Source organism: Chelonia mydas, chromosome 6 (assembly GCF_015237465.2).
Source record: "Chelonia mydas isolate rCheMyd1 chromosome 6, rCheMyd1.pri.v2, whole genome shotgun sequence".
In the NCBI taxonomy this organism is placed as follows: Eukaryota; Metazoa; Chordata; order Testudines; family Cheloniidae; genus Chelonia; species Chelonia mydas.
Genome location: NC_051246.2, coordinates 69,085,615 through 69,110,002, shown reverse-complemented (window position 1 = coordinate 69,110,002; position 24,388 = coordinate 69,085,615). Strand labels below are relative to the sequence as shown.

General features: G+C 41.4%; 1 protein-coding gene across 7 annotated transcripts in view; it reads right to left on the bottom strand.

Annotated features, from left to right (window-relative positions):
* Positions 1–6,459: 6,459 nt before the first annotated feature.
* PSEN1 (presenilin 1) overlaps positions 6,460–24,388 on the bottom strand; it is a 53,731-nt gene continuing 35,802 nt past the window's right edge. For all 7 annotated transcript variants that reach the window (XM_043550220.1, XM_037900342.2, XM_037900343.2 and 4 more), the window contains 5 exons: positions 23,638–23,736; positions 20,250–20,336; positions 16,702–16,875; positions 11,266–11,384; positions 6,460–10,798 (listed from right to left, as the gene is read on the bottom strand). In XM_043550220.1, coding sequence (XP_043406155.1) covers positions 10,643–10,798; positions 11,266–11,384; positions 16,702–16,875; positions 20,250–20,336; positions 23,638–23,736 — 635 coding nt within the window. In that variant the 3' untranslated portion in view covers positions 6,460–10,642. The remainder of the gene's footprint in view (positions 10,799–11,265; positions 11,385–16,701; positions 16,876–20,249; positions 20,337–23,637; positions 23,737–24,388) is intronic.

The following is a 24,388-nucleotide window of genomic DNA, read 5'->3' as shown; positions in this document are numbered from 1 at the left end:
GAGAATAAAACAGACTGAAGAGTTTTGTACTATCACCTTCCTTGCAAATAAAATGAGATATTCCATGAGGCTATGCCTTATTTATATAAGTCTTCAAAGCATGAGGAAAAAAAAAAATCTCCCATTCACCATCACCCCCGTGACAGAGTGCCGTAAGAGATTTCAGTCCACTGTACAGAAGTCGATGACACTGAAAATATTCATATACACACACACGCCATACATTTTACTTTCTGGGCAACACAGCGCCAGGCAATGGTGGGGATAGGATGCGTTGCTGCACAAATTATGGTAGCTGAATATGGGAGGGAAGGGGGTGCAATGGTACCTTCTTGGAAGTATAGGGGAGGCAGTTAGGTAGAAGGGTGAGTGCAGGAGGATGTCTGCTATAGGGGGGCAGCGGGGTGTCCAGCATCTGGAACCAAGTGGGAATGTCTGTGGGAGCTTGCAGCCATTGTGGTTGGAATTAATAATAATATTTATATGGGAAATCAGCAAACACCAGTTTATTAAATCCAAAGGCCAAATGGTATTTTATGCAGCTGCCTTAAACATGTCTAACAGCCTAAAAATAAACACTCACTACAATCAATACAGTAACAAAGTATTCATAAGCATGTGTTCAATATACTTACAAATAGACCAGACCTAGGAATGACCATCTCATTTTGGCATATTCCAGCATGATTAGGTAGAGTCTGACAAAGAACCCTTCAATTCATAACCCTTTAACAAACAAACGTCATCACCAATCAGGGCAGGCCTTAGGGAAAATGGCACCCTGGGCAAACTTGTATTTTGGTGCCCCCCCCAACACCCCTGCTGTCTCCCCACCCATCCCCCCCAGACTCCCGCTACTTCCTCTGGCCCCCCACCCATTGCCCCTGCCCCCCACTGCCTCTCCTCCCCAGGGTCCCTACCCATCCCCCCCCTCCCCCAAGCTCCCATTCCATGGCCTCACACCCAAGGCAAACCCCTCTCCTTGCATCTTGGCCATGGTGCCCCAGGCTGTCAACCACTTTAGCTAAAAACCAATTTGAGACAGTTCACCCTTATTTCCATTCTTAATCCAGATAAGATTTACAACCTCCTTTCTTCCCAAGGTTTTTCCTCCCCTCCTTCTTACTGATGAAGAGTTTTTGCACTTGGGTTCACATAGGCCCTAACGTCTGAGATAACACTGGCGTGTGGGTGGGGAAGGGCCATGTTGGTTCATTTTAAGACAGATTTCTTGTGTCTTATAGAAAGCCTCTGCAGTCACCCCTATGTCAGGGGCCTTCTTTTTAGAAATTTCCCCTTATCTCATGAAGTTATTTTTTGAGCCAGACATCCTCCCTACTTCATTCCACCTGGCCTCTTTACTCATTATTTTCAAGGCCTTCCTTCTACTTGCTAGTCAGGGCCTCTCTTTACAACATATATATATTTTCTTAAGGAAACTTAAGATAAATATAAAAGTAAAGAATTAGAGTTATCCTACAATTGTTGTGCCCCTCACCTTCTCTTCCCACCACCACCACCTCTTCTTCCTCTCATCTGCTGCTTCCCAGCTTGGCCCAAACAGGGAGAGTAGAGGTCCTTGGCAGTGAGCAGCAATTACAGGCCATCTCTAGGGCCTACCTGGATGTGTGACCTCTCAGCCTGACTGCAGCAATGTGTAACAGGACGGCCAAATGCCTAGGTGTGACACAGCCTGTGTGACCCTTGGCAGCCCTCTGGAACAACATGAGTTTGGCAACCCCATGTTAGATAAATGAGTAATCAGACAAATCACATTTTTCTACAGATCTGCAAGACACCAAACAAATCTTATCAAATAGATGTTTTATGATTAATAAAATATTTGAGACCGATAGAAGCATTTTAGCATTTCACTTTGCAAATCCACTCGGGGAGGAAATAAAAAAAGGGCTGGATGATAACTGATTGACGTCACAGTAATGTCACAATCCCACTAACAGGGACAGAATGACTGGCTAGTCTAACTCCAGTGTCACAATCTCACCACTTAGTACAGAGTTGTTCAGGGCTATAGAGCAGGAAAGGAGGAAGAGGAAAGAGGAGGTAGGAGGTGAAGTTATCTCTGTCATCAGAACCCTATGGAGGGGTGATCAGCTATGGATTTAGTACAGTGGTTCTCAAACTTTTGGACTGGTGACCCTTTTCACATAGCAAGCCTCTGAGTGCAACTCCCCCACTAAATTAAAAATACTTTCTTATATATTTAACACCATTATAAATGCTGGAGCTAAAGCAGGGTTTGGGGTGGAGGCTGATAGCTCATGACCCCCCCCCCCCCCATGTAATAACCTCACGGCCCCCTGAGGGGTCCCAACTCCCAGTTTGAGAACCCCTGATTTAGTATTTGTCAACCAGCGAGCACCACTTTGGAAACACACTTTATGCAAACCAAATGGTTTTATTTATACAGGTAAAGCATGCATCATGACAGGGGCTTGTCTCAGGTTTCAGAAAACACAAAAATGAAACAAGGTATATAGTAGAATACAGATACAGACAAAACCTATCAGCTTACATGTACAATGCTCAGTGGTTTATTTAACTCCAGCCTTCCAGGGAGACTGCAGTGGAACTAACTATAGTAATCTAGTGATGACTAGAGGCCTCAGTTCTTATGCTCAAAACCAGAACCGCCAAATATTACTCATTGGGAGGAAAACTACCTCAATCTTGGATTCATAAGTTTAGAGTCATTCCTGGTGGCAGTGTAGAATTTTGCTGTGTGTTTCAATGTGACATTTAACCCCCCCACCCCGCATTCAAATTATGACAGCTTTATAGCCATGCTGATCTCCAAATGCAGATTTAGATGGTGTTGCCCCTTGCAGAATTTGAAAAGTTTTCTGCAGGTTTCTGATGACCCTGCAGCCACAAAGTGGTAATCTAAAACAAACAAACAAGCATGCCCTACTTTGCAGATAGAGAGTACATTTATCCAAATATATTGAGGCACTGCACAAAGAGGTATTTCAAATTCACTTTACAGACTGAGTGTAAGCTCTTGAGGGGAGAGACTATCTTTCTGTACGTCTACCATGCTTTTATGGGTCCCAAATCCCTGACTGGGGTCTACAAGCACTACTGCAATATAAATAAAACAGGGAAACCGAAACACAAAGGATGAAGCAATTTGCTCAAAGATGATTCTATTTTTACCTCTGCCATTGGCAAACGTAGGTTTCTTTCCTAGGTCTAGTTCTCCAATCCCTAGCCCATATTGCCCGCAAAAAGGGGCTAGTACATTCACATAGTCATAGCTGTGGGAGGTCTGCCCTATCACTTTCATTTTGCATTGTTTCCCTAGTGGCATTCTTCCTGTTAACCCTTTGTAGAATCCTCACTTCAGGAAATCCTCATCAAATGGTATCAGACTGGACAGCAGCTTTAAGACTTATGGACGCAGTCAGTAATATCTCTTCACGCTGTTGTCTCTGTACTGTTCTCTCGCATAACCTGCCTCGAAGATTCCAAAGTAGATAATCAAATGACAGCTTCAGCTCCTCAGGAAGTGAGATTAAAGGATTTATTGCTGCTATGGCAACGGCCAAATTCTACTGTCCTTAAAATAGTTTTGAAACCTTAGCAGATAACTGGGAGTTAATCTATGACTCACCTACAGGATTCAGTACCAGTTACCCAGAGTCTTGACACTCACTTTATAAAAAGAAACCCTATTATAAAATGTAACACTTTCTTTTTAACGTGTATTTTCATCCTGCACTTGGAACTCCCTGTTAATTGATGCTGAGAATAGAAACAGTGGTTGGATCCTTAATTATAGCACTCTGATCACAGCTCTGTAAATTATATTTGGTGAGAGTTTGCCCCAGATATTTTAAATTGAGGGACCAGCTCCTGTCTCAGTTCTGTCCTCCACGTGATGCCTGTTTAATGTCCCGAGTTGGGGACAAGTCCCCTTTGCTGAAACTGGATGACACAATAAGGTAGTGAATAAATAACCAAACGTAGTTACAACATAAAGACCAGACACCACCATCTTTGTCAAACCTCCCCTTGGCATCTGTGGGTGTTTTGCTGTGGACTGAAGGTAGGGTGTAATCTTACATTTATATCCTGGTGCACTGACCATAATTAAAAAATGGAGGTCCTGTGCGCCAAATAAGTTTGATACCTATGCAGTGGGCCCTGATACTTCAGGGGACAACACAGACACTAACTGCGGGAGTTAGGACACTTCTCTTTGGGGCAGATTATTCCATGATGGAGTTGTTTGCAGTGTCCTCTGCAGATCTGGCACTGAGTAGAAGGACCATTGGGCTTATATGGTATGACAATTTGTATGCATCGATTATGCTGGAGAAGAAACAGAATTAGCTTGTGCTGTCTTCTGAAGAGTGTTCTCCTTGGTGTTCAGCCATCACATCAATGAGCCTAGAACCGTGCTTAGTTGTGGCTAGTGCTAACCAGATCAAAGGGGTAAACCGATTAGTCACTGAAATCTGGATTCAGAATCTCCTCTTCTGACAAGGGGAAGTTCTGTTGAGTAAGATGTTTCCCTTTTCACATAGTTTACAGATGAAAATTGCACTTAAAAAAACAAGAGTACACAGGAATTATCTATTAATACCATCTGAAGACAAATTAAAAGCACCACCCAAATGTAAATGCAGTTTTAAAAACAGTAAAGGCCCCAGTTCAGACTTGGTGTAGCCTTACTGAAGGCTAGTATTTATTTATTATAGCACCCACAGTGTACCAAGTACTTCACAAACAATGAAGAGGGGTGGTCCCCTGCTCTGAGCGGAGGAGTTACTGCCACTTACAGCAGATCAGAATTTGATCCTAAACTTTTGCTAATGAATTCAGTCACCTCTCATGCCTCAGTTGCAATTTCCCTGCAATTCAGAATCTAACAATATCTATTGCAGGCAGGGCAGCCCTTTCCATGGTAATGGAGGGATGGCAAGATCTTAAACATCAACTCAGAGTAATCTCATGTTACATAGGCCAGGCGATTACATTAGAGAGGAAGGAAGTAAGAAAAGAGATTCAAAGTGAAGGGGTGGATACATTGTTATCATTTTACTTTGCAAATCCTGAGATTTTAGAATGGTAAAGCAAGTATTCTCAGTTCTGTATTTAAAAAGGATACACATTTCAGCAAAACAATAATTCTTAGAAAGACCCCACAACCTGAATTAAGTCCAAAGTCTTCATTCTGCAGAAGGTGCTGCCTATCTGAGCACATATACGTAACCTTGAACGATCCCAAGATATCAGACCTTAAAATTGGGACACCATTTAAAACATCCCTGAAATGTTATTAGCTAGAATTTCTCCCTCCCAGGCCTTATGTGGTTGGATTCATGGTGACTATACCAGACTTTATAGGCAGAAGCATACAAAAATAGTACAAATAGTTTGTTTTTTAAAATGGAACATTTCTTATATGTTAAACAGAATGGAAAATTTCTTACCAAAACTTTCTGCAGCCCAGTATCTCCTACAATTCTGGACGTCTGAGAAATAGCAAGCCATGAATAGATGTGGGGAGGGTTATGAAACCAAAGTTCTGTATGAAAGAAGTACCCCTTATTTTGGTGAGCTTGCTCAAAAGTTGGTATTTATTTCTGGGCCACCGCCTGCAGCACCTTTAGGCCAAAGGAGGCCTCAGCAGAAGATCCACCTCATAGTGCTTGGTTAATGAAGGTGTTAGCTGTAGACCCACATGGCTGCTGTGAGAACTCCAATGAAACCCATGCAAACAATTTACAGACCAAAATTATGTACTGAATCATTCTTGAACAGCTATATTTGAGAAAGTCTTAAGCTGCTTGTGGACAATTCAACAACAATACAGCTAAGTTCATCACAAATTATTTGCTAAGGTATGTTCATAATTTGAGTTACATTTTCTATTTTAACAGAGACAGGACAAATCTCAGTAAAGGAAACCTCAGTTTCCACACAACAATGGTAAAATTTACTTACATTTGCATCACTCAATAGGAATAACACTGAAATGTTACTGTTTGAGGGGTGTAAGGCTTTTCCCTCACTCTTACAGCTGTGAAATCAGTATTCAGTGTTGTACATTTAGATGGTTTATGAAGTGATTTCTTCCCGAGTGACCTACATAAATGTTGCCTGACTATGATTATTTTTGCTGCATAAAACATCCTGAATTTCAACAATTTAATATAGCTTATTTCACGCCTTAATTATGTCTCATGTGGGTTCCTATAATTGGTTTTGACAGATTCTCTAAATTAAAATGAACGGAAGCTTTAAAAATGTGTTTTTATGGGAATCTAGTTTGAAGAAATTATTCCTTTGGGGAAAAAAAGGCTTTTAAACATCTCTTTAAAACACGATTCTTGTTCTTTAAATACTGAAGCTAAAATCTGCAGTGTTTAGGCATCCAATACAAGTTTAATGTTTAATATAATCATATTGAAACCACGACAATCAGCAAAGTTAGGATCCATGCATTCTTTATTTTAATGATTAGACAAAGGAAAATTTGCAATAATCTATAAAACTGTATCTTATCAAGAACTGGAAAGGTGTTTAAAAAACTTATTCACATTCAATTCAGATTATGTACAAACCAGTGTCTGTAAAAAAGAAAACAGCAAATGCTTGAGTGTAAAATAATCCAATTCTAGTTCATATTCCAGCATTCCCAATGACCAAATTTATGCTGTAAAACAAGATACTACCGTAGTGCAGACATGTTCCACAGTCTTCATTATACTGGTCTCAACAGCATAGCTGTCAAAAACAGTTTCCCCACCCCCTTTTATTTATTTAAAGTTTTTTTGAGAAGTTTCCTAACACTTCTTCATCCGTCCTGAAATTCCACTCAGATGTAGTCCAGGATAATTCTTCCTCGCTGTGGCAATGGCAGAACGAGTTGCCATGTACAGTACCAGAGTCCAAACAACAAACGCACGGTCTGCTTTTTACTCCAAGGAGGTTAGCCATTTTCAGCAGAGTTCAGCCCTTGAGTATTTGGCTTAAAATCAGGATTTGCTCCCAGGACAGTTTGAACATGGTGCTCTACACAAGCACGTAGACCTCCAGACTCACCCTACACTGACTGCATCTGAATGCAGATGCACCACAATCAGAAGGAGCTTCCAGTTATTTATAGTAGCAGCATTCAGTATAGCCATGAAAATAATTCCCCATTTACAAATATCTGTTATAACCATCTGCTCTGGACTAAATCTGAAAATAAAAGCAATGAGGAAGAAAACATATGGTATAAGTCCAAGCAGACATTTTTAAGCACTCCTACAACTCAATGATGTTTTGGTTTACGATATTTTGCAGATGAGTAGCCATTAAAAGAGAATAATCACTTATGAAAATTTGAAAAGTAGGGAAACTATCAGAGATGACAGAATTTAGTCTTGAAACCACAACACTTACTGGTTAATCAAATGTGACAGACATGTTTGGAACACAGAGGAGAAAGATCCACAGCTACTGGGATAACACAATAAAAGCTAAGAGCTTCTGCAGACTAAGGTGTTGTCAATAGTGTTCTAATTTAGGAATCAATAACCCCCTCAAAGAGCTACAAAATATACCAGAAATCTCTGGATTATACAAAGTAGACCAGATTGAAATAATCCAACAACAAATTAGATTTGTATTTTTATGGAAGGCTAGAAGAGAAATTATGTCAGGACTTAACTTCATACTTGTGCATTAAACTCCCAAATCCCAAGAAATGCAGAATGAACACTATTCTTAATTAACCCTTCTGGACCAAGTACTGAAGTGGTCTAGCATCACAAGATCGTATTCAGCATGTGTGCTACCGTACTTCAGTGTAAAAGGGCAAATCAAGGAAAGAGTTTCAATCTTACTTTTGCATCTCCAGGCTTTAGCAAGTGTACTCAAGGCTTAATGTTATTATATTGGTGTATAATCTCCACCACAACCTTCTGTAACATAGCTAGAAGTTAAAACTCCAGGATGGCAGAATTTTAGGCAGTGGAAGACTGGCAATTTAAATGTTTTGAAGATTCTGAGTTGTTCTTTAAGGGCCAGATTCAACACTCACTGAAGTAAATGGAAAGGTTCCTATTTACTTCAAACAGGCATTAGATTGGGCCTTAAGGGAGTCAGAGTTCCAGCAGTGACTATTTCAAACAAAAGATAACCTCTGCATTTTACTAATAACTCTGTTAACTGAGACTTGGCTCAGATGTACAAATTGATGATAGTGATACCAACTTTTGGCAATCCTTTTCTATATAAACGACAAGCAATAGTTAGAATGCCCAACAAAAAAAAAACAGCTGAATTTCTCAGAGATTAATGCTGATGAAAGGATCAAGTAACAACAGTAAAGAACGCTCAAACTGCAGAAAACTTTGTATTAAAAATCCCATTTAAATGAAGTTCCACTCAAGTAATATCTGGGACAGTGAACTAGTCCTTACAATTACACAGGCAGTTCTGACCTAGACAGCCAGAATGAGGTACCGAGATGTGGTTACTTTATTAATGCTATCCATAATGAATTCAACAGGCAAATGCAGCCACTACCTAGAATGCAAATACTTTCAGATTAGAAGAGCGTGCGCACCTTATTTGATGTAACTGCCCTGATTTGCAGATGCCAACATTCTGTGGCTAGTTGAGGTCACACTGAGCAATATACAGAAGTTCCCAGGACATTAAAGATGAGGCAGTTAAAGAAAGCAAAGCGTTCTTGGTATGCAACACAAATGCAAACACCTCACCATATTACCTAGTACTCAAACAACAACTTGAGAATGTGCATGAAGTCTCAGTCCTACTACTACTCCATGTTTTCTGAAGTTGAGCTCTTTCTGGAGGGGAGAAAGTTTGCTTCAGAGGCTCTGTTTATACTGGTTTTGTCCATTAGGTGTTTAGAAAGGACTCCAATATTAAACTTATGTAAGCTGCAATGCCATCAATAGTCAGACCTTTCCATTCACCCTATGCTTCATTGAGGTCAGCTGCACCAAAACCAGGCTCTTCGCTTGCACAAAAAGTTTTTCTCCAATCTCATCCTCCCAAAAATGTCCTATTCTAAAAAAACGTTCACTAAACACCAAATCATGTTAGTTTTAAATAAACAACAACACCACAACAAATTAAGGTGGGGTTATTAAGTTTAGTTTCAATTTTTCACTTTGTATAAAGGCTAACAACCCATGCGCCTTCTTTCAGCTGTTCTGGGACTCTCTTCTCCCTCAAGCTTCTCCAGGTTTTGCCAATCTCCTATTCCATCACGCCTCATTATAACTGGGAAAAAAGGCCATACTTTTTATTCCCAGGCAACACTAAGTGATGGCTCACTTGACTAATGAATATTCATTTATCAATACACTATATAAAATAAAATCACTCAGTGTTAGGTGTTAGCCTGAAATAAGCTTGAGCGGCTGATCCTAAAGCTTAACATGTAACAGAGAAGTCAACTGAATGTTACTTAGGAAAAACACTGCCCTTCATTTTAATTTGCTGTAATCCAGAGCCTTTCAACTATATGTTTTTGGAGAGAAAGGTTTGAAGGAAACAGTGGAATGCTACTAAAAATAACTCTCCATTTCTCTACACCTGACAATAGAAGGTTAAAATCCTGGAATGCTTTGGACGGAGATGCTGCTGCAAATGTCTGCCTATTTCATATGCCCAAAGATCCAGTGGCGGAGAACGGGAACTTAGAGCAATGCAGTCCGGTGTGGCAAATGGCCATCTAAAGGCAGAGTTTGAATTGATGTTATTCTAGCAAAGACGTTAGCGAGACGACAAAAATAAATCCAGAAATTGTCATGTAATTTTAGTAAAGAAAATTTTAGAGTATTAGTCCTCCAACTTTTTACAAGGATCCATGTTAGGACCTCATGATTGACTTGTTCCACACTATTCAGTCCAATCCTTGGTAGCTACATCAGAAATTGGCGGCAGTAGGACAGGATGCACGCTCTATCTTGAGAATGCAAAGCGTTAGTAAATTTGAGTACAGGCTCTTGTTCCAGTGTGAAAATAAGCTTTTAGATTTATCAAAACCAAGCACACTTAGGCACAGAGGCTATTAAGGGGTGGAACTCTCTTTAGGAGAGACTATTCTTTCTCCTTCGGTCCCATTGCTGCAATACCTGGCCCTTTCCTACTGACCCAAAGTGGGGTCAGGACTCAACTGGTGAAAAACATTGCTTTAAAGGTTTATTTTGGATTGACTCTCTTCAAATGGTTTACATGTCAAATCAAACAACTTTGCTAACTTCTTTTGTTTAATCTCATGGCAGTCCTGAGTGCCTTCAGCATTGGGAAAATATCAACCTGTACCCAGGGCTCACGTTGCTGGTAGAAGCATTAGCAACTTTACACAGGTGGTCCTTATTACATGTTTACAATTCAGAAATTGCTTGTGACTTAATGGCATCCAAGTTAGTCCATCAATTGAGAAAAAACCCTTTTTACACAGAAGAATCATATGCTACCCAGTGCAGTAGCTCAGGAAAACATGGGAGGAAGTTGCAATGATTCAGGCCAGAAATCTTGAGCATTGAACTTCACTGTCATGTGAGGACCAAGTAAAAAATCCCTTTTTCCTCCCAGATTTTCTAGAGTCAATATAAATGTCTGTGGAATATCAACTTCATGTGTGCTAGATATAAAACTGATGGAATGCTAGCTGGTCCATAAAGGGCTGCACCAAGTTATCTGTGGCAAAGTAGAAAACGAGCCCAAAGGTTATGGAGATTGGAAGAGCTGGTAAAGCCTTCTTAAAGATGGCAAGAAGCAGTAGAGTAAGGCACAGACCCTGGAAAGAAGGACAAGGAGACGTTACATGGTAAAACTCATGACAGCAAAAATATGTATTACAGAACACATCAAGATGAAGGGCTGACAAAAGGGTTGGTAAATTACATTTTTTTTTGCTTTTCCACACTGAGTGCTATTAATGTCAGGATTAACACTTACTACGCAAAGTAACTCACTAATGAGCCCACTCAGTAAAGCACTGAAGCATATATTTAAAATCCCACTGAAATCAATAGGACATAAACATGAACTTAAGTGCTGTGCTGAATTGAAGCTTAAGTGACTGATCCTGCTCCAACTGAAATCCACAGCAAAACTTGCAGTTTAAGTCCATGATGGTAAGATCAGGCACTGAATAACCAATATGCAAAATCCCAAAGGAAAATATACAACAGCAGCCCCCTTGGCCACTGAAGAATGCACTGAAGTATCACCACCATCACCACCACATTACATTATACTCACAATTAGTATAGCTACAAAACAGGCTAAAGTTGTGTTCCAGTCTCCACTTGCTGTTGCTGAGGCCTTGCCAACCAGAACACTGTAGAAAATGAAATCTCCTAAACCAAGCTTTACTCCCCCTGCAATGGTAAAAATATGGAAGCGTTACATAAAGACCCAAAACAACTCCCACAGCAAATGACTTCCATTGTACGTATCTGACAGAATAATCCAAGGAACCCAAAAGAAATTAGCAGATTCTTCTTGACCCTCCCGCTGCAGAGCTGTTCCAGTCACCAATACACATGAATGTGTCATGTCGCAGTTTGCCAGTACACTTCATTGTATCAAGTTATAAACAGATTAAATGTCACAAATCAAACACAAGAGATATTTTTTTACACATACCCCCATTTTAAAATTAAGTTAGCAAGGAGTCAAAATGGGAGGCTTGGAATCAATGAGAAGTAGAATTTTTTCAGAAGCTGTTTTAAAGCAACAAGGGAAGAAGCACTTATCTGCATGACTATCTCTTCCAGATAAACACGGACATCAGAAAATGGAATTTAAAAGGGAAAAATGAATAGAATACGCAAACATAAAATGTTCTGGAAAAAAAGGATAGCCAAAACGCAGTTCACAGAGTTCTACAATGTAGCTGATTTCATCTTTCGTCAGAGGTGTGGCTAGGTCCCAACAGAGTACTCCATTTTGACACAAACGGGTCATTTCTAACATCTCTAGAGTAAAAAGGAGGACCTCTGCTCATTTGCTCCACTTTATGCAAATCAGAGGAGGTCTTCAGACTCCTAATAATTGCCAGCGTGACTCTGAATTGAGCAAGTTTGGATGTTCCTGTTATATTTGTTATAGATCTAAGCCACTTTCAGTTGTTTCATTTTACAGCAACATTTTGCCAAAAGACTATTCCTATTGCCTGGCCTAGTGGGCAGATGAGTCATTTGTCATTTTGGAGTTTCCACTTACATATCTTCCAGCTTACATATTACCAACACCCAGCAAAACATTCCAGTGACCTCTTGTGTCTTCTACAGAATCCTTATTCTGATAGCTCTGAAAGGCTCTTTGTGTAATTATGATGCATCTTTCAGATTAAATGGATGTTTGTGGTTCTGCAGTACGTGGACCCTTCAAAAGTGCATGAGCCAATGTGCTCGTTTTTATGGTAATTACCACCTTGGCAGGGACTTTAGTAGCATAATATCCAATTAACAGCATTTCTGTAAAACAGAAGTAAAGAAGATTTCCTGTATATTTGTTCCACTACATAAGGCTCAGACAGCGCCATAGCTTTTTCAAAGCCTCTAAGTCAAGGCTGTCAAACACCCGGATGGTGGGCAAGATCCAGCCCCTTGGATACTCTCATCTAGCCCACAGCTCCCTTTCTCACAACAGTGCAATCCAGCTCTAGGCTCGTTCTGCAGGAACCAAGGGAGAGCTGGTGATTGAGTGGGCACCTGCTGAAGAGGAAGAGCCGAGGAGTGAGCTTATGCCTGATTGGCCACATGCAAGGAAGCCCCAGCCCCTTCCACCTCACCTCAGCATTCCTCCTCCTGCTATGGCAGCTGCCTCTGCATCTTCTGCCACCAGGACTGAGCCCCGTTGCTTCTGAACTTCCCTTGCCCCTCAAATTGTTTCTGTTCATCCTGGCCTAGTGGGAAGGGCCCCAGAGCTCTGCTACCCCAGATGAGGCACAGAAATCTAGGACTCCTCTTCTCCACAGCAGCTGCTCTCTCCTTCTCTCTTCTCCCTGTCTTTGTCCCCTTCTTCCCTCTCCCTCCCTGTCCCCTTCTTCCCTCGCCCTCTCCTCATCTTTCCGTCAGGGTTCCAGATAACCCCATCAAGCCCTGCAGCACCAGGTTTATGGGAGTGGGTCCTCCTCTTCCCACCATGTTTTTCTTGCCACTGCTGCCTCCACCAACCAACCCAGCCGCCTGTTACTTTTCAGACAAGTGGAAAGGAAGAATTAACGTAGCTAAACAGACGCACTCTACAGTCAGAGGATGCTGGAAAACATGCTCCTTACCGGTGAGGTTTGTTTCTCTGGCCCACAAACCCCAAGTCAAAGTACACTTCGGCCCTCACCTCAGAATTAGTTTGACACTCCTACTCTAAGTTATAATTATTGGGTTTTTCTAGAGAGGTCCTCAACAGTTCCCTTCTGAACTCAGAGGAGTCCCCATATCTTAACCATTCCCCACATTTATTTTTCAGCCTAGGTCTACACTGAAAAATTAGATCAACCTAGCTACGTCACTCAGGGCTGTAAAAAATTTTGCACCCTGTGTGACATAGACAGGTTCACCTAACTCCCCCGTGTAGACGTAGCTGGGTCAACAGAACAATTCTTCCGTCAACCTATCTGCTGCCTGGATGGATTATCTACATCGATGGAAAAACCCCTTCCATAAAGGTAGGAAGGGTCTACACTAGAGCGGCACAGCTGCAGCACCATAGCTGTGCTGCTGTAGTGTAGACATACTTCATTCATATGAGGCTATGGCCATTAACTGGATGAAATGCTCTGCATCCCATCCGCACTGATCTTTGATTTGCAAGGTGGTCCCTCGTTTTGCAGGGACTCAGCATGGTTGCCCCTGAGCCTCTGCTAGCACAGGAGCGGGGTGTGACTGTACATCCCTTCCACTTAGTTCTTGTCCATGTTCACTAGAAATTTCCTGTGAATCTGGGAGGACTGCAGCTCAGGCTGCAACAAGTGTGGGGAGAAAACTCCTAGTCTGCCTTTAGACAGACAGTCCCATGAAGGACAGACTCCAGAAACCCTTTTCTTTACTACCTCTTAAACCTCTACAGTGGTTTCAGCTCTTTCAAACAGAGAGAGACAGTCCCAAAACCACAGGGTTTGTAGTAAATCAAGATTATTGGCGAGGGGAGGGGAGGGGAGGGGAAAAGAGATTGATTGATTAAAACAAAAGAAACAGTCTGCATAAAATAGCTAGTCTTCAACCAGGCAAAAGCCAACTTAGGTCACTACTGGAAATCAGAAGCACCTTACACTTCTCATCTCCCTGGAGTCCCTCAGTACCACCGCTCAGGTTACTCTGATCTGTTCACTGTGATCTCCCCTAAGACTTAACCATTATGTGTTTCCTAAATTCATTCAGGATCATGTTCACTGCTTTGGACCAGCTCTTTTGGTTCCTGTTTATCCTGTAAGAACTTTTACAGTTTGGAGCCTTTTGAACATGTACACACACAATAGTCTCCCAGCCCCACTCCAACATCTCATTTACAAGGATAGTTTCCCATACTCCTAAAGGCCATGCTTTCACATGCCTATTGTCTTGACTGGAGATGCCAATCTAAACCTAACTCAATCTGTCTTTAAAGAGACAGGTTGTATTGTTTTATAAGTCACCCTTCACTTTATTGTACTCTATCAGCTATGAAGCACTTTCAAATTAACACTGATCTGTCACAGAAGATACCAAGCTAGAGGCCAAGTGAAGCACTGCATGGCAGCACATTCCAATCCGACTAGATTACCAGGCTCCAAGAATATTAACAACTTTTTTTTTAACTCCTGGTGAAAAGGTTCATTGTTAAAACTAAAAAGTCATTTTGGAAACAACTTCCGAATATCTAAAACATCTAGAATTGCAGCTACTATTCAAAATTTAATTTCTCATCATATTGAGGTCTAATTTAATGGAAAAGGAAGTATTTGAAAACTAAAAGAATTATGCAGAGTTAGGACTAGCAGTTGTCCTGATCTCAGTTCTAAAGGGCTTTCAAGAGACAGCTGTAGAAGGAAATTAATGCCTTACCGTTACTTATCACTGACTACAGTGATTAATAATCCAAGCTCCAGAGACACATGCTAAACTTTAAGAGAAAAATTCAGTAGGAACCTTACTGCATGGATCCAGTACAGAATTTGTTTACTTACCTTTATTAGCAAAGTGACATTAAAAAAAAAAAATACTTACAACATCCCAAATCACTCTTAAAAAACACAAAACTAGTGGGTTGCAGTAACAGACTATCACTGCTTGCTCTGCACAGTGATCACTGCATGCTAAAACAATTCTCTCTCAAGTCAAGTTGTGTTGAACAGTAACTTGATGAAAAGGGGAGTGTTGAGAATGCTGTCTTACCATGCTGATGATATTAAACATTTAAATACTGCTGCAGTGTATTAAACGCTCAGCGATCAGTACAATGGCTACAAAGCTACTGCCACACAACGTGAATTTCCCAGCATACTTCTAACAAGTTATTGCTGGCTGACAAGTATGACCAGCAGCACTGTAAATATGCTACTAGAACTACTGATTGTAGAAACAGAGGGAGAAAGACACACATCTTGGAACAATTTATTATTTTCTTCATTTAAAATACCCACATGGGCAGGGAGAAAAAGTGCCTACAGCTGGGACAGGAGTCTAACACTTACTTTAAATAACAATCCATTCAGAAAACTATAACTGTCTACTAACACAGCCAGTCTACACATAAAAGAATTAGATCAGTTGTTAAAAGACTAAAATACACTCCACCCCACTCCCAAGATCCCTGTGCCCCTAAGTGTCCTTCCCAAAAGCTCTAGCAAAGAAAGAGGCTTTGCAGTTCACTCTGAAGGTCAACAGAGATTTGGGTTATTTTGGAGAAAGGCAGGCAGTAAACTCCAAAGATGCGGTTATGAAATACACCCTACTAACATCCTAGCACTTTCAACAAGTGCCTTCACAACTATGGCAGTAACGCACGGGGGGGGAGAGAGAGAGAGAGAGAGACAGAGAGTCTGCCAGACAGGCAGGTCTGAAAATGCTTAGTGCTCTACAGGTCCAACACCACCTTAAATTCCACCTGGAAACGAAAAGCCTGCCTGTGCAGATCCCTGACTCCTGATGTTATGTGCTCACAGCGAGACACTGCATTTAACAAGCAGGCTGCTACAGGGGGAAAAAACAAAAACCAAGCAAGCTGCAACATCCTGCATTGAACTTTGGTTTCTAATTAGACTTAACATTTAGTTTTGTGCAGAGCGTACTGCGGTATTCTAATCTTGAGGTGACAAAAGGCATGGATCGCCGTTGCAAGGTCTGTATCCAAATGGATGACCATCTCTGACCATCAGCAGATTGAAAAAAGCCATTCAGGTCATTACTGTTATATGACAGTTTAAGCAGATAGGGAGCTAACACAGTTGATCAATAGCAAAATAAGAACACTTATCTCAATATCCCCCCTCTGCAGCATCTCAAATGAAAACGAACAAAGACACCTAAATGGAGCTCCATCCAGTCCTGTGAAGGTCATCAGGTGGATCAACATGTCCTCATCATTAGGGACTTTTCAGCCCGTCCTTGCAATACAGTGTACTATGTAAGTAACATATGAATGAATAGACACATTATCTTTAGCTGACTGAAAACCAAATGTACATTTATTCAGTCTTGGAACAATACTTACTCTCTTCTGGGTCCTCGCTGGCTTGGGAGTTACTAGGGAGAGCCTGAACAGCAGCCCGGGATTCAGGAGTTGATTCAAGGGGCCCTATTCGGGTATCCCTTTGTTGCTCCCATTCCGGATTGAAACCTCCGTCATCCATGTCAGCATCTTCATTCTGAGTCTGGTTCGGTGCGGCTCAAGGGAAGAAAACAATAGTATAAAACCTATTTCAAAAGTGTTTCTCATACAAAAACACTCCTGTTAATACAGTCAGACACATGGGGTAATTGTCCTCCTCTAGTTGGCACTGGTGAGACCTCAGCTGAAGTACTGTGTCCAAGGTTAGGTGCCACACTTTAGGAAAGATATGGACAAATTGGAGAGAGTCCAGAGGAAAGCAACAAAAATGATGAAAGGTTTAGAAAACCTGACCTATGAGGAAAGGTTAAAAAGACTGGATATGTTTAGTCTGGAGAAAAGAAGACTGAAAGGAGGGACCTTCAAATATGTTAAAAACTGTTATAAAGAGGACTGTGATCAATTGTTCTCCATGTCCACTGAACCCAAGACAAGAAGTAATGGATTTAATCTGCCACAAGGGAAATTTTAGGTTATATATTAGGAAAAACTTTCTAACTATAAGGATACTTAAGCTCTGGAATAGGCTTCCAAGGGAGGTTTTGGAATCCCTATCACTGGAGGTTATCTAACCTGTTTTTTAAAAAAAACACCTGTCAGGGATGGTCTAGGTTTACTTGGTACTTCCACAACACAGGGGCCTGGACTTGATTTTTCAAGGCCCTTTCCAGCCCTTTTCTAACATAAGAATGGCCATAGTGGGGCAGACCAGTATCCTGTCTTCTAACAGTGGCTGATGCCAGATGTGTTAGAGGAAATGAACAGAACAGGGCAATTTATCAAGTAATCCAGTTCCATCTTCTGGTGGTCAGAGGTTTAGGGACACCCAGAGCACGGGGCTGCATCCCTGACAATCTTGGCTAACAGCCATTGACGGATTTATTCTCCGTGAATTTGCCTAATTCTTTACTAAGCCCAGTTCTACTTTTGGCCTTCATAACATCCCCTAGCAACAAGTTCCTATGTTGTGTGAAGTACACTTCCTTATGTTAGTTTTAAAACTGCTGCCTATTAATTTCATGGGGTGACCCCTGATTCTTATGCTATGTGAAGGAATAAATAACACTGTCATTCATTTTCTCCACACCAGTCAAAATTTTACAGACCTCTATCATATCCCCGCTTAGTTATCCCTTTTCTGAACTAAAAAGTCCCAGTTTTTTTAATCTCTCCTCAGATGGAAACTAATAATTTTTGCTGCCTTTCTCTGTACTTTTTCCAATGTAATATATCTTTTTTGAGATGGGGTGACGTGAATGGCAGGCAGTATTCAACGTGTGGGCATACCATGGATTTATATAGTGACATTAAGATATTTTCTGTCTTATTATCTATCCCTTTTCTAATGGTTCCAAACATTTTGTTTGCTTTTTTGACTGCTGCTTCACATTGAACTGATGTTTTTAGAGAACTATCTACAATGACTCCAAGATTTCTTTCTTGAGTGGCAACAGCTGACTTAGACTCAGTCATTTTATATGTATAGTTGGTATTGTGTTTTCCAGTGTGCATTACTCTGCACTTATCAACAGTGAATTTCATCTGCCATTTTTGTTGCCCAGTCACCCAGTTTTGTGCAATCCCTTTGTAACTCTTCTCAGTCAGCTTTGGACTTAACTATTCTGAGTAAGTTTGTATCATCTGCAAATATTGCCACCTCACTGTTTACCCCTTTTCCAGATCATTTATGAATATGTTGAAAAGAACTGGTTGCAGTTCAGATCCTTGGGGGCAGTCCGCTATTTACTGTGAAAACTGATCATTTATTCCTACTCTTTGTTTCCTATCTTTTAACCAGTTACAGTGAGATTGTTGATGCAATATGAGGTTACAGCAAAATGTCATCCCATTATATCATGATCTGACATGACAACATGAGGACATTTTGTCAGCAGAATGTCTTTGAATCTCTCCAGTGAGACAACAGCTCTATACCACATGCTCACTGGATGGGAGCCCTTAGAAAAGGGAAGAAAGCAGAACCACTCAGTGTTGTACAGAAATCTGTGAATGGACTATCAGGAAACCTGATCAAATCCTGCCCTTTCAATGTGGCCTTTAAAATCTCATTTTATAAACTTTGCCTTTCCCTGCACATGGATGTTGCCTTACCACAACTATCCTCTGCACTGAACTGAGCTCAGTCAGTACAGGAACTCCTCACTTAACATTGTAGTTATCGTCCTGAAAAATGCAACTTTAAGCGAAACGATGTTAAGTGAATCCAATTTCCCCATAAGACAATGTAAATGAGGAGGTTAGGTTCCAGGGAAATTTTTTTCACCAGACAGAAGACTATATACTTTTTGTGTATATATATATATATATATACACATACACACACACACACACACACACACAGAGTATAAGTTTTAAACAAACAATTTAATACTGGTACACAGTGATGATGATTGTGAAGTTTGGTTGAGGTGGAGGAGTCAGAGGGTGGGATATTTCCCAGGGAATGCCTTAGTGCTAAATGATGAACTAGCAATTGGCTGAGCCCTCAAGGGTTAACTCTCACACTCTACAAGGCAGCAGGAAAGGAGGGAGGGCAGACAGAGACACACACCCTGTGTGTGTTTGAAAGACAGAGATGTGCATTTCCCCTTTAATTATGAAGAGTGGGGTCAGAAGTACATTGACTTGTTAATTAGATCAGGAAGCTGAGACCGACAACAGCTGCTGCTGCCTAAGGCAGCAGCTCTCTCATCCGTGTGTCCCCCCCCTGCTCTATGGACGATGGGGTAAGCAGGGTGCAGGAGCTGGGGGGGAGAGGGACACCTTGACATTAGCCTCCCTCTTCTTCCCCTCCCCCCCAACGGCAAGCAGGAGTCTCGGGGAGCAGTTCCAAGACAGAGGGCAGGAGCAGCACATGGCAGTGGGGGGAGGGACAGCTGAACTACTGGCAATTGATAGCCTGCTGAGCAGCTGCTGCACAGGGAACTTAAGGGAGCAGGGAGCTGACAGGGGGGCTGCCGATCCACCCTGGTTCCAAGCCCCCACCAGCTAGCTGCAACGGGCTGCTCTCCCTGCAAGCAGTGGACAAAGCAGGCGGCTGCCAAATGGCATTATAAGGGAGCATTGCACAGCTTTAAACGAGCAGGTTCCTTAATTGATCAGCAAGGTAACCATGTTAACCGGGACAACTTTAAGTGAAGAGTTCCTGTACTTGTTGAGACAAGTCTCTTAAATAGAAACCAGGAGCTCCATAATAATGAATAGCTGCAAGAATATTAATTGCATATTAACTGAACATCATTTGCAGTCAAGACAGATTATTTCTAGTGGGGCTTTCACTCTTAGGGAGTGGAGAACCATTTGCTGCCCGGTCTGTGCAAAAAGAGTGTTTAAAAAGCTCCATCTGAAAGCAGGGACAGTTCTCTGTGAAGATGTTCTATAGTAAGAAAACATGCAAAAGAAATCCTCACCTTGTTTATCGTAAGTGGAGCTTTTGGAAGCTTTCCGCTGGGCTTCCGGGTCTTCCTCAGCCATGTTCACTAGCCATATCATCGTTGCTGTTGAAGAAAACACGCTGGTCAACATGTGCCAGCAGACAAACTCTGGTCTCAGCATTGGGCTATCGTTTCTCTACTACCTTTTTTGCTGCAACTATCTTCTGTCACAGGCAGTTTTACTTCCTTTTAAAATACTTAAAGGCATACTAATAGATGGGATTAAGTCAGTTTCAGCTACAACACATCTTCTAGATCTGACTGGATACAGACTGGTCATAATAGATGTTATAAAAATGATAAGTCAAGTTGCAGCTGCCTTAGAGATACAGTTTCCTTTTAAGAGTACACACTGAAAAACTGAACTGAACTGATGATTCTTCTCCTACTCTCTTGTACAGAGCAACCAGATTTTCATTTGGAAGTAGAATGACTGGTATTGAAGTAGCACCAGTTTACACAGGCAGTGCTGGTAACTGAATCTATAGAAGTTATTTTTCTTTTTAAAAGGCTGGTCACTTCTCCTATTCTTTTACAATTCAACTGTATTCAATTTAAGTTGTTTATTTTTTAGGGCTGTTTCCCAGCCCTAACTTCCACTTCTTGGGCATACAGAAGGGCTGAGCCAGCTATTGGCGGATGTTACCAGTACAACAGAACTAAGATGCATCCGATGACGTGAGCTGTAGCTCACGAAAGCTTATGCTCAAATAAACTGGTTAGTCTCTAAGGTGCCACAAGTACTCCTTTTCTTTTTGCGAATACAGACTAACACGGCTGTTACTCTGAGAACTAAGATTGTGACAGATAAGTCAATCCTCACTCCACCCAACTCTCTCCCTCCACCACACTTCTCTCCTAAGCAGCCAACTGGAGTCTACAACATAAGACATTTCTACTGTGCTTGACATTTTAATACGTTTTCTGAATCAACATGATATTTGCTAGGTTTTCAGGACATCATAGTATACCAAAGCTAGTATGTATGGAAAATGTCAGTGGTGGATACCCTAACAGATCAGATCTCCAAGTCACAATCTGTCTGATGAGTTGGACATCACCACATACACCCACCCTTCTATATCTGAGATGGCAATATCTAGGTAATAAACTGCATTTATCATGCACTTCTGGCCAGCTTTTAAAACACTGATCTTTAATGTTGATTTTTTTTTATTTTGGATAAAAACATGGCAATTCCCCTTAAACTACTAGAGTCTTCCATTCAATGTCAAAGTATTTTGGATTTTTTTATAGCTTGCCTTCTATAGAGCCTTTCAGATGATCTCAAACAGTTCCCCCCCCCCGCCACAAAACAAGCCTCACAACACCCCTGCGAGATAGGTATTGGCCCCATTTTATACAAGACAACTGAGGCAGGGGGATGATCAGATATCGAGTTAATGTCAGAGCTAGGAAAAAGACAACTCCTGACTCCCTGTCATCCCACAAGAGCACAGTCCCTCTCCCAATGGTAAGGTCTTACCCAGTCGGCTTTCTTATAGTGTTAAAATATGTAAGCGGTTTAACCAGATGTTCTGAATTTATCCAGTCTGAATGAACAGTGCTTAAAAAGCTCTATACACTCCCAGTAGCCAGAAATCAATATGCAAGATAAGCAGGAATCCCCAATAGTGAGCTCCATGGGTGATGCCCTGGTGAGAAGACCAGCTGCTGGTAAGGGAGAGGAAGCTGGCATTACCATAGTGGACCTCACTAGGCGGCTCAGGTTTTTTTAATCAGTTTCCGGCTGCTGGGTACCTGATTAGTCTAAAATATGGCTGCTGGAAGGGAGAAATAACTCTCTTCCCACTATCCCAGAGACTCTTAGCTGCTGGAGGTGAAAGTGTGTGTCTGGTACTTTATCTTCACCTGGCATTTTAGTTTCAGTTCTCCTCCTCTTTCATCCCAGAGTTTTCCGGAGCAGCAGCAAAGTAAAATTGGTTGATTCTTGACAATTTCACTGCTGCTCCCAGGATTAGCAACAGCAGCAGTGAAACTGATCAGATTTGTGCTAGTTTTACATTGCTGCTGCTTACTAGAGCTGGGCAAATAACTGATTTTTTTTGGTTCTACTTGAGCCAAATCTAAAAATTTGGAAAAAACGTTGGTGAATTTCAACCCAAAAAGGTCTTGTTTCCAGGCATTTTTAAAGGCCAGATTCACAAAACTGCCAGAGGTAGTTGTGGTCCTTACCTTATAACTTTTAGCTCAATGGTTAAGACATTCACCCAGTATGGGGGGGACCTGGGCTCAATTCCCCCATTTGCCTGATATGGAGCCAGGACTTGAACTTGTGTCTTCCCCCACTCTGAGGAGAGTGCCTGGACTATAGAATATCCTGAGACAGGTCTCTCTCCTATTGAAGCTATCCCACTTTGTATAAAATACTTGAATAGTTATTGGAACATAGAGAGAAAGTAAGAACCACTCTATAGCTCAGTGGTTAGGGCACTCACCTGGGACATGGGAAACCCAAGTTCAAATCTTTGCTCCAATGCATAATTATGTATACAAGGTAGAACAGTTTCAACAGGAGAGACTGAGAAAGATCATAACACAATATCCCAGAATACACCAAAATATAGCCCAGTGATTAGATGGGAGGATGAGGAGAGACCCAAGTTCAAGTCCCTGTTCCATATCAGTTGGGGGACGGATTGAACTAGGTCTCCCACTTACTGGGTGAGTGCGCTAAGCACTGAACTAAAAGTTACAAGGTGGGCACACCCCACATATACTTTGTGAATATAGCCTAAACATGTTTTTAGGTTAAAACTAGTCTGCAGATTTGTGTCAAAATTGCAAATAATTTCAGGTCGACAAACTATGAGCAACACCAGAAGCAGACACACACAGAGAACACAGAAGCAGTTCACATTTAATAAGGTATTCCTTGCAACCATAAGCTAGAAACATAATTTTTAAAAGTCTGAAGAAAATTGGTTTTTTGCAGGAATACATGGGATAGGATCCCCTCGCTCTGTGGCGAGTAGATTGTTTAAGCCTTGCAAATGGATAAATATTTCTAAATAGAAACAAAGCCTATCCTAAGCGTGCTACAGTCACATTCTACTGATGCTGTTTTGGCCAGACCAAGATCCTTTACCATTTTTTCCCATTTTAATTTAAAAAGAACAATGTGTGCTGTTTTTATCTTGGAATATCTTATAAAGAACATATTTCAGGTTTCTGAGTAAATAGCAAATTAAGAATTGAGGCCCAAGGAAATGAAATGTGATCTCCAGCTGCGCATGCAACAGAACATATTAAAGCAAAGGAAGCCAATGGGATGATTACATCTCCTTTCCTCAAGGTCAGGCAAGAGATTACAAATCTAAAAGCTTTAACGAAATATACTTACAGGAATAAATAAGTGCTGGGAAGAGTGTTTCATTTCTCTCTTGAGCTGTTTCAACCAACATACGAAGAGGACCTTTAGGACATAGGACAGCAACCAGATCTGCAGGGGAGAGCACACAGAAAAGATCCTGTACTACAGTATTACAGACTTGGTTTTTAAAAAAGTTTTTATGTGAGATTGGCTGCAGGGATATGGTAATGGGATACCCTCTAAGATGCTGCCTGGAATATAGACCAGGTTAACGAGTTTGTCCCAGTCCTGTTTTCAGTGATAAGATACAAGCCCAGTGGATGTAGATATTGATGGTAAATAGAGTTGATAGTTTATTATATCTAAATTATGTGGCAGGGACCCACCCCCGGTCAAGCCCTCTCCACCATTCACTATATCCCTCAATTCTACTGCCACTTTTAATGTCTGGCATACAGAGGTGTCAGTGCATGCCGCACACTTGCTCACTGTAGGAGGTGCAAGAGTGGAAGACTGATGGTCAGAAGTCTGGGCCTTTGGCATAAACACATAGGTTTTCCATGTTTAACTTCTATGATGTGCAAGTGCATGGTTCTCTTTGGTTCCTTCATGTTCCCCAGGGTCTGTTGCCCTCCATCCATTTTAGGTACTTACATGATCTCTCTCCCCTCCCCCCCGCCATCACTGCAGTAATTGAGTGCTTCTTTAATGTATTTATCCCCACACCACCCCTATGAAGCAGGGCAGTATTATTATTCCTGCTTCACAGACTGAGAATTTA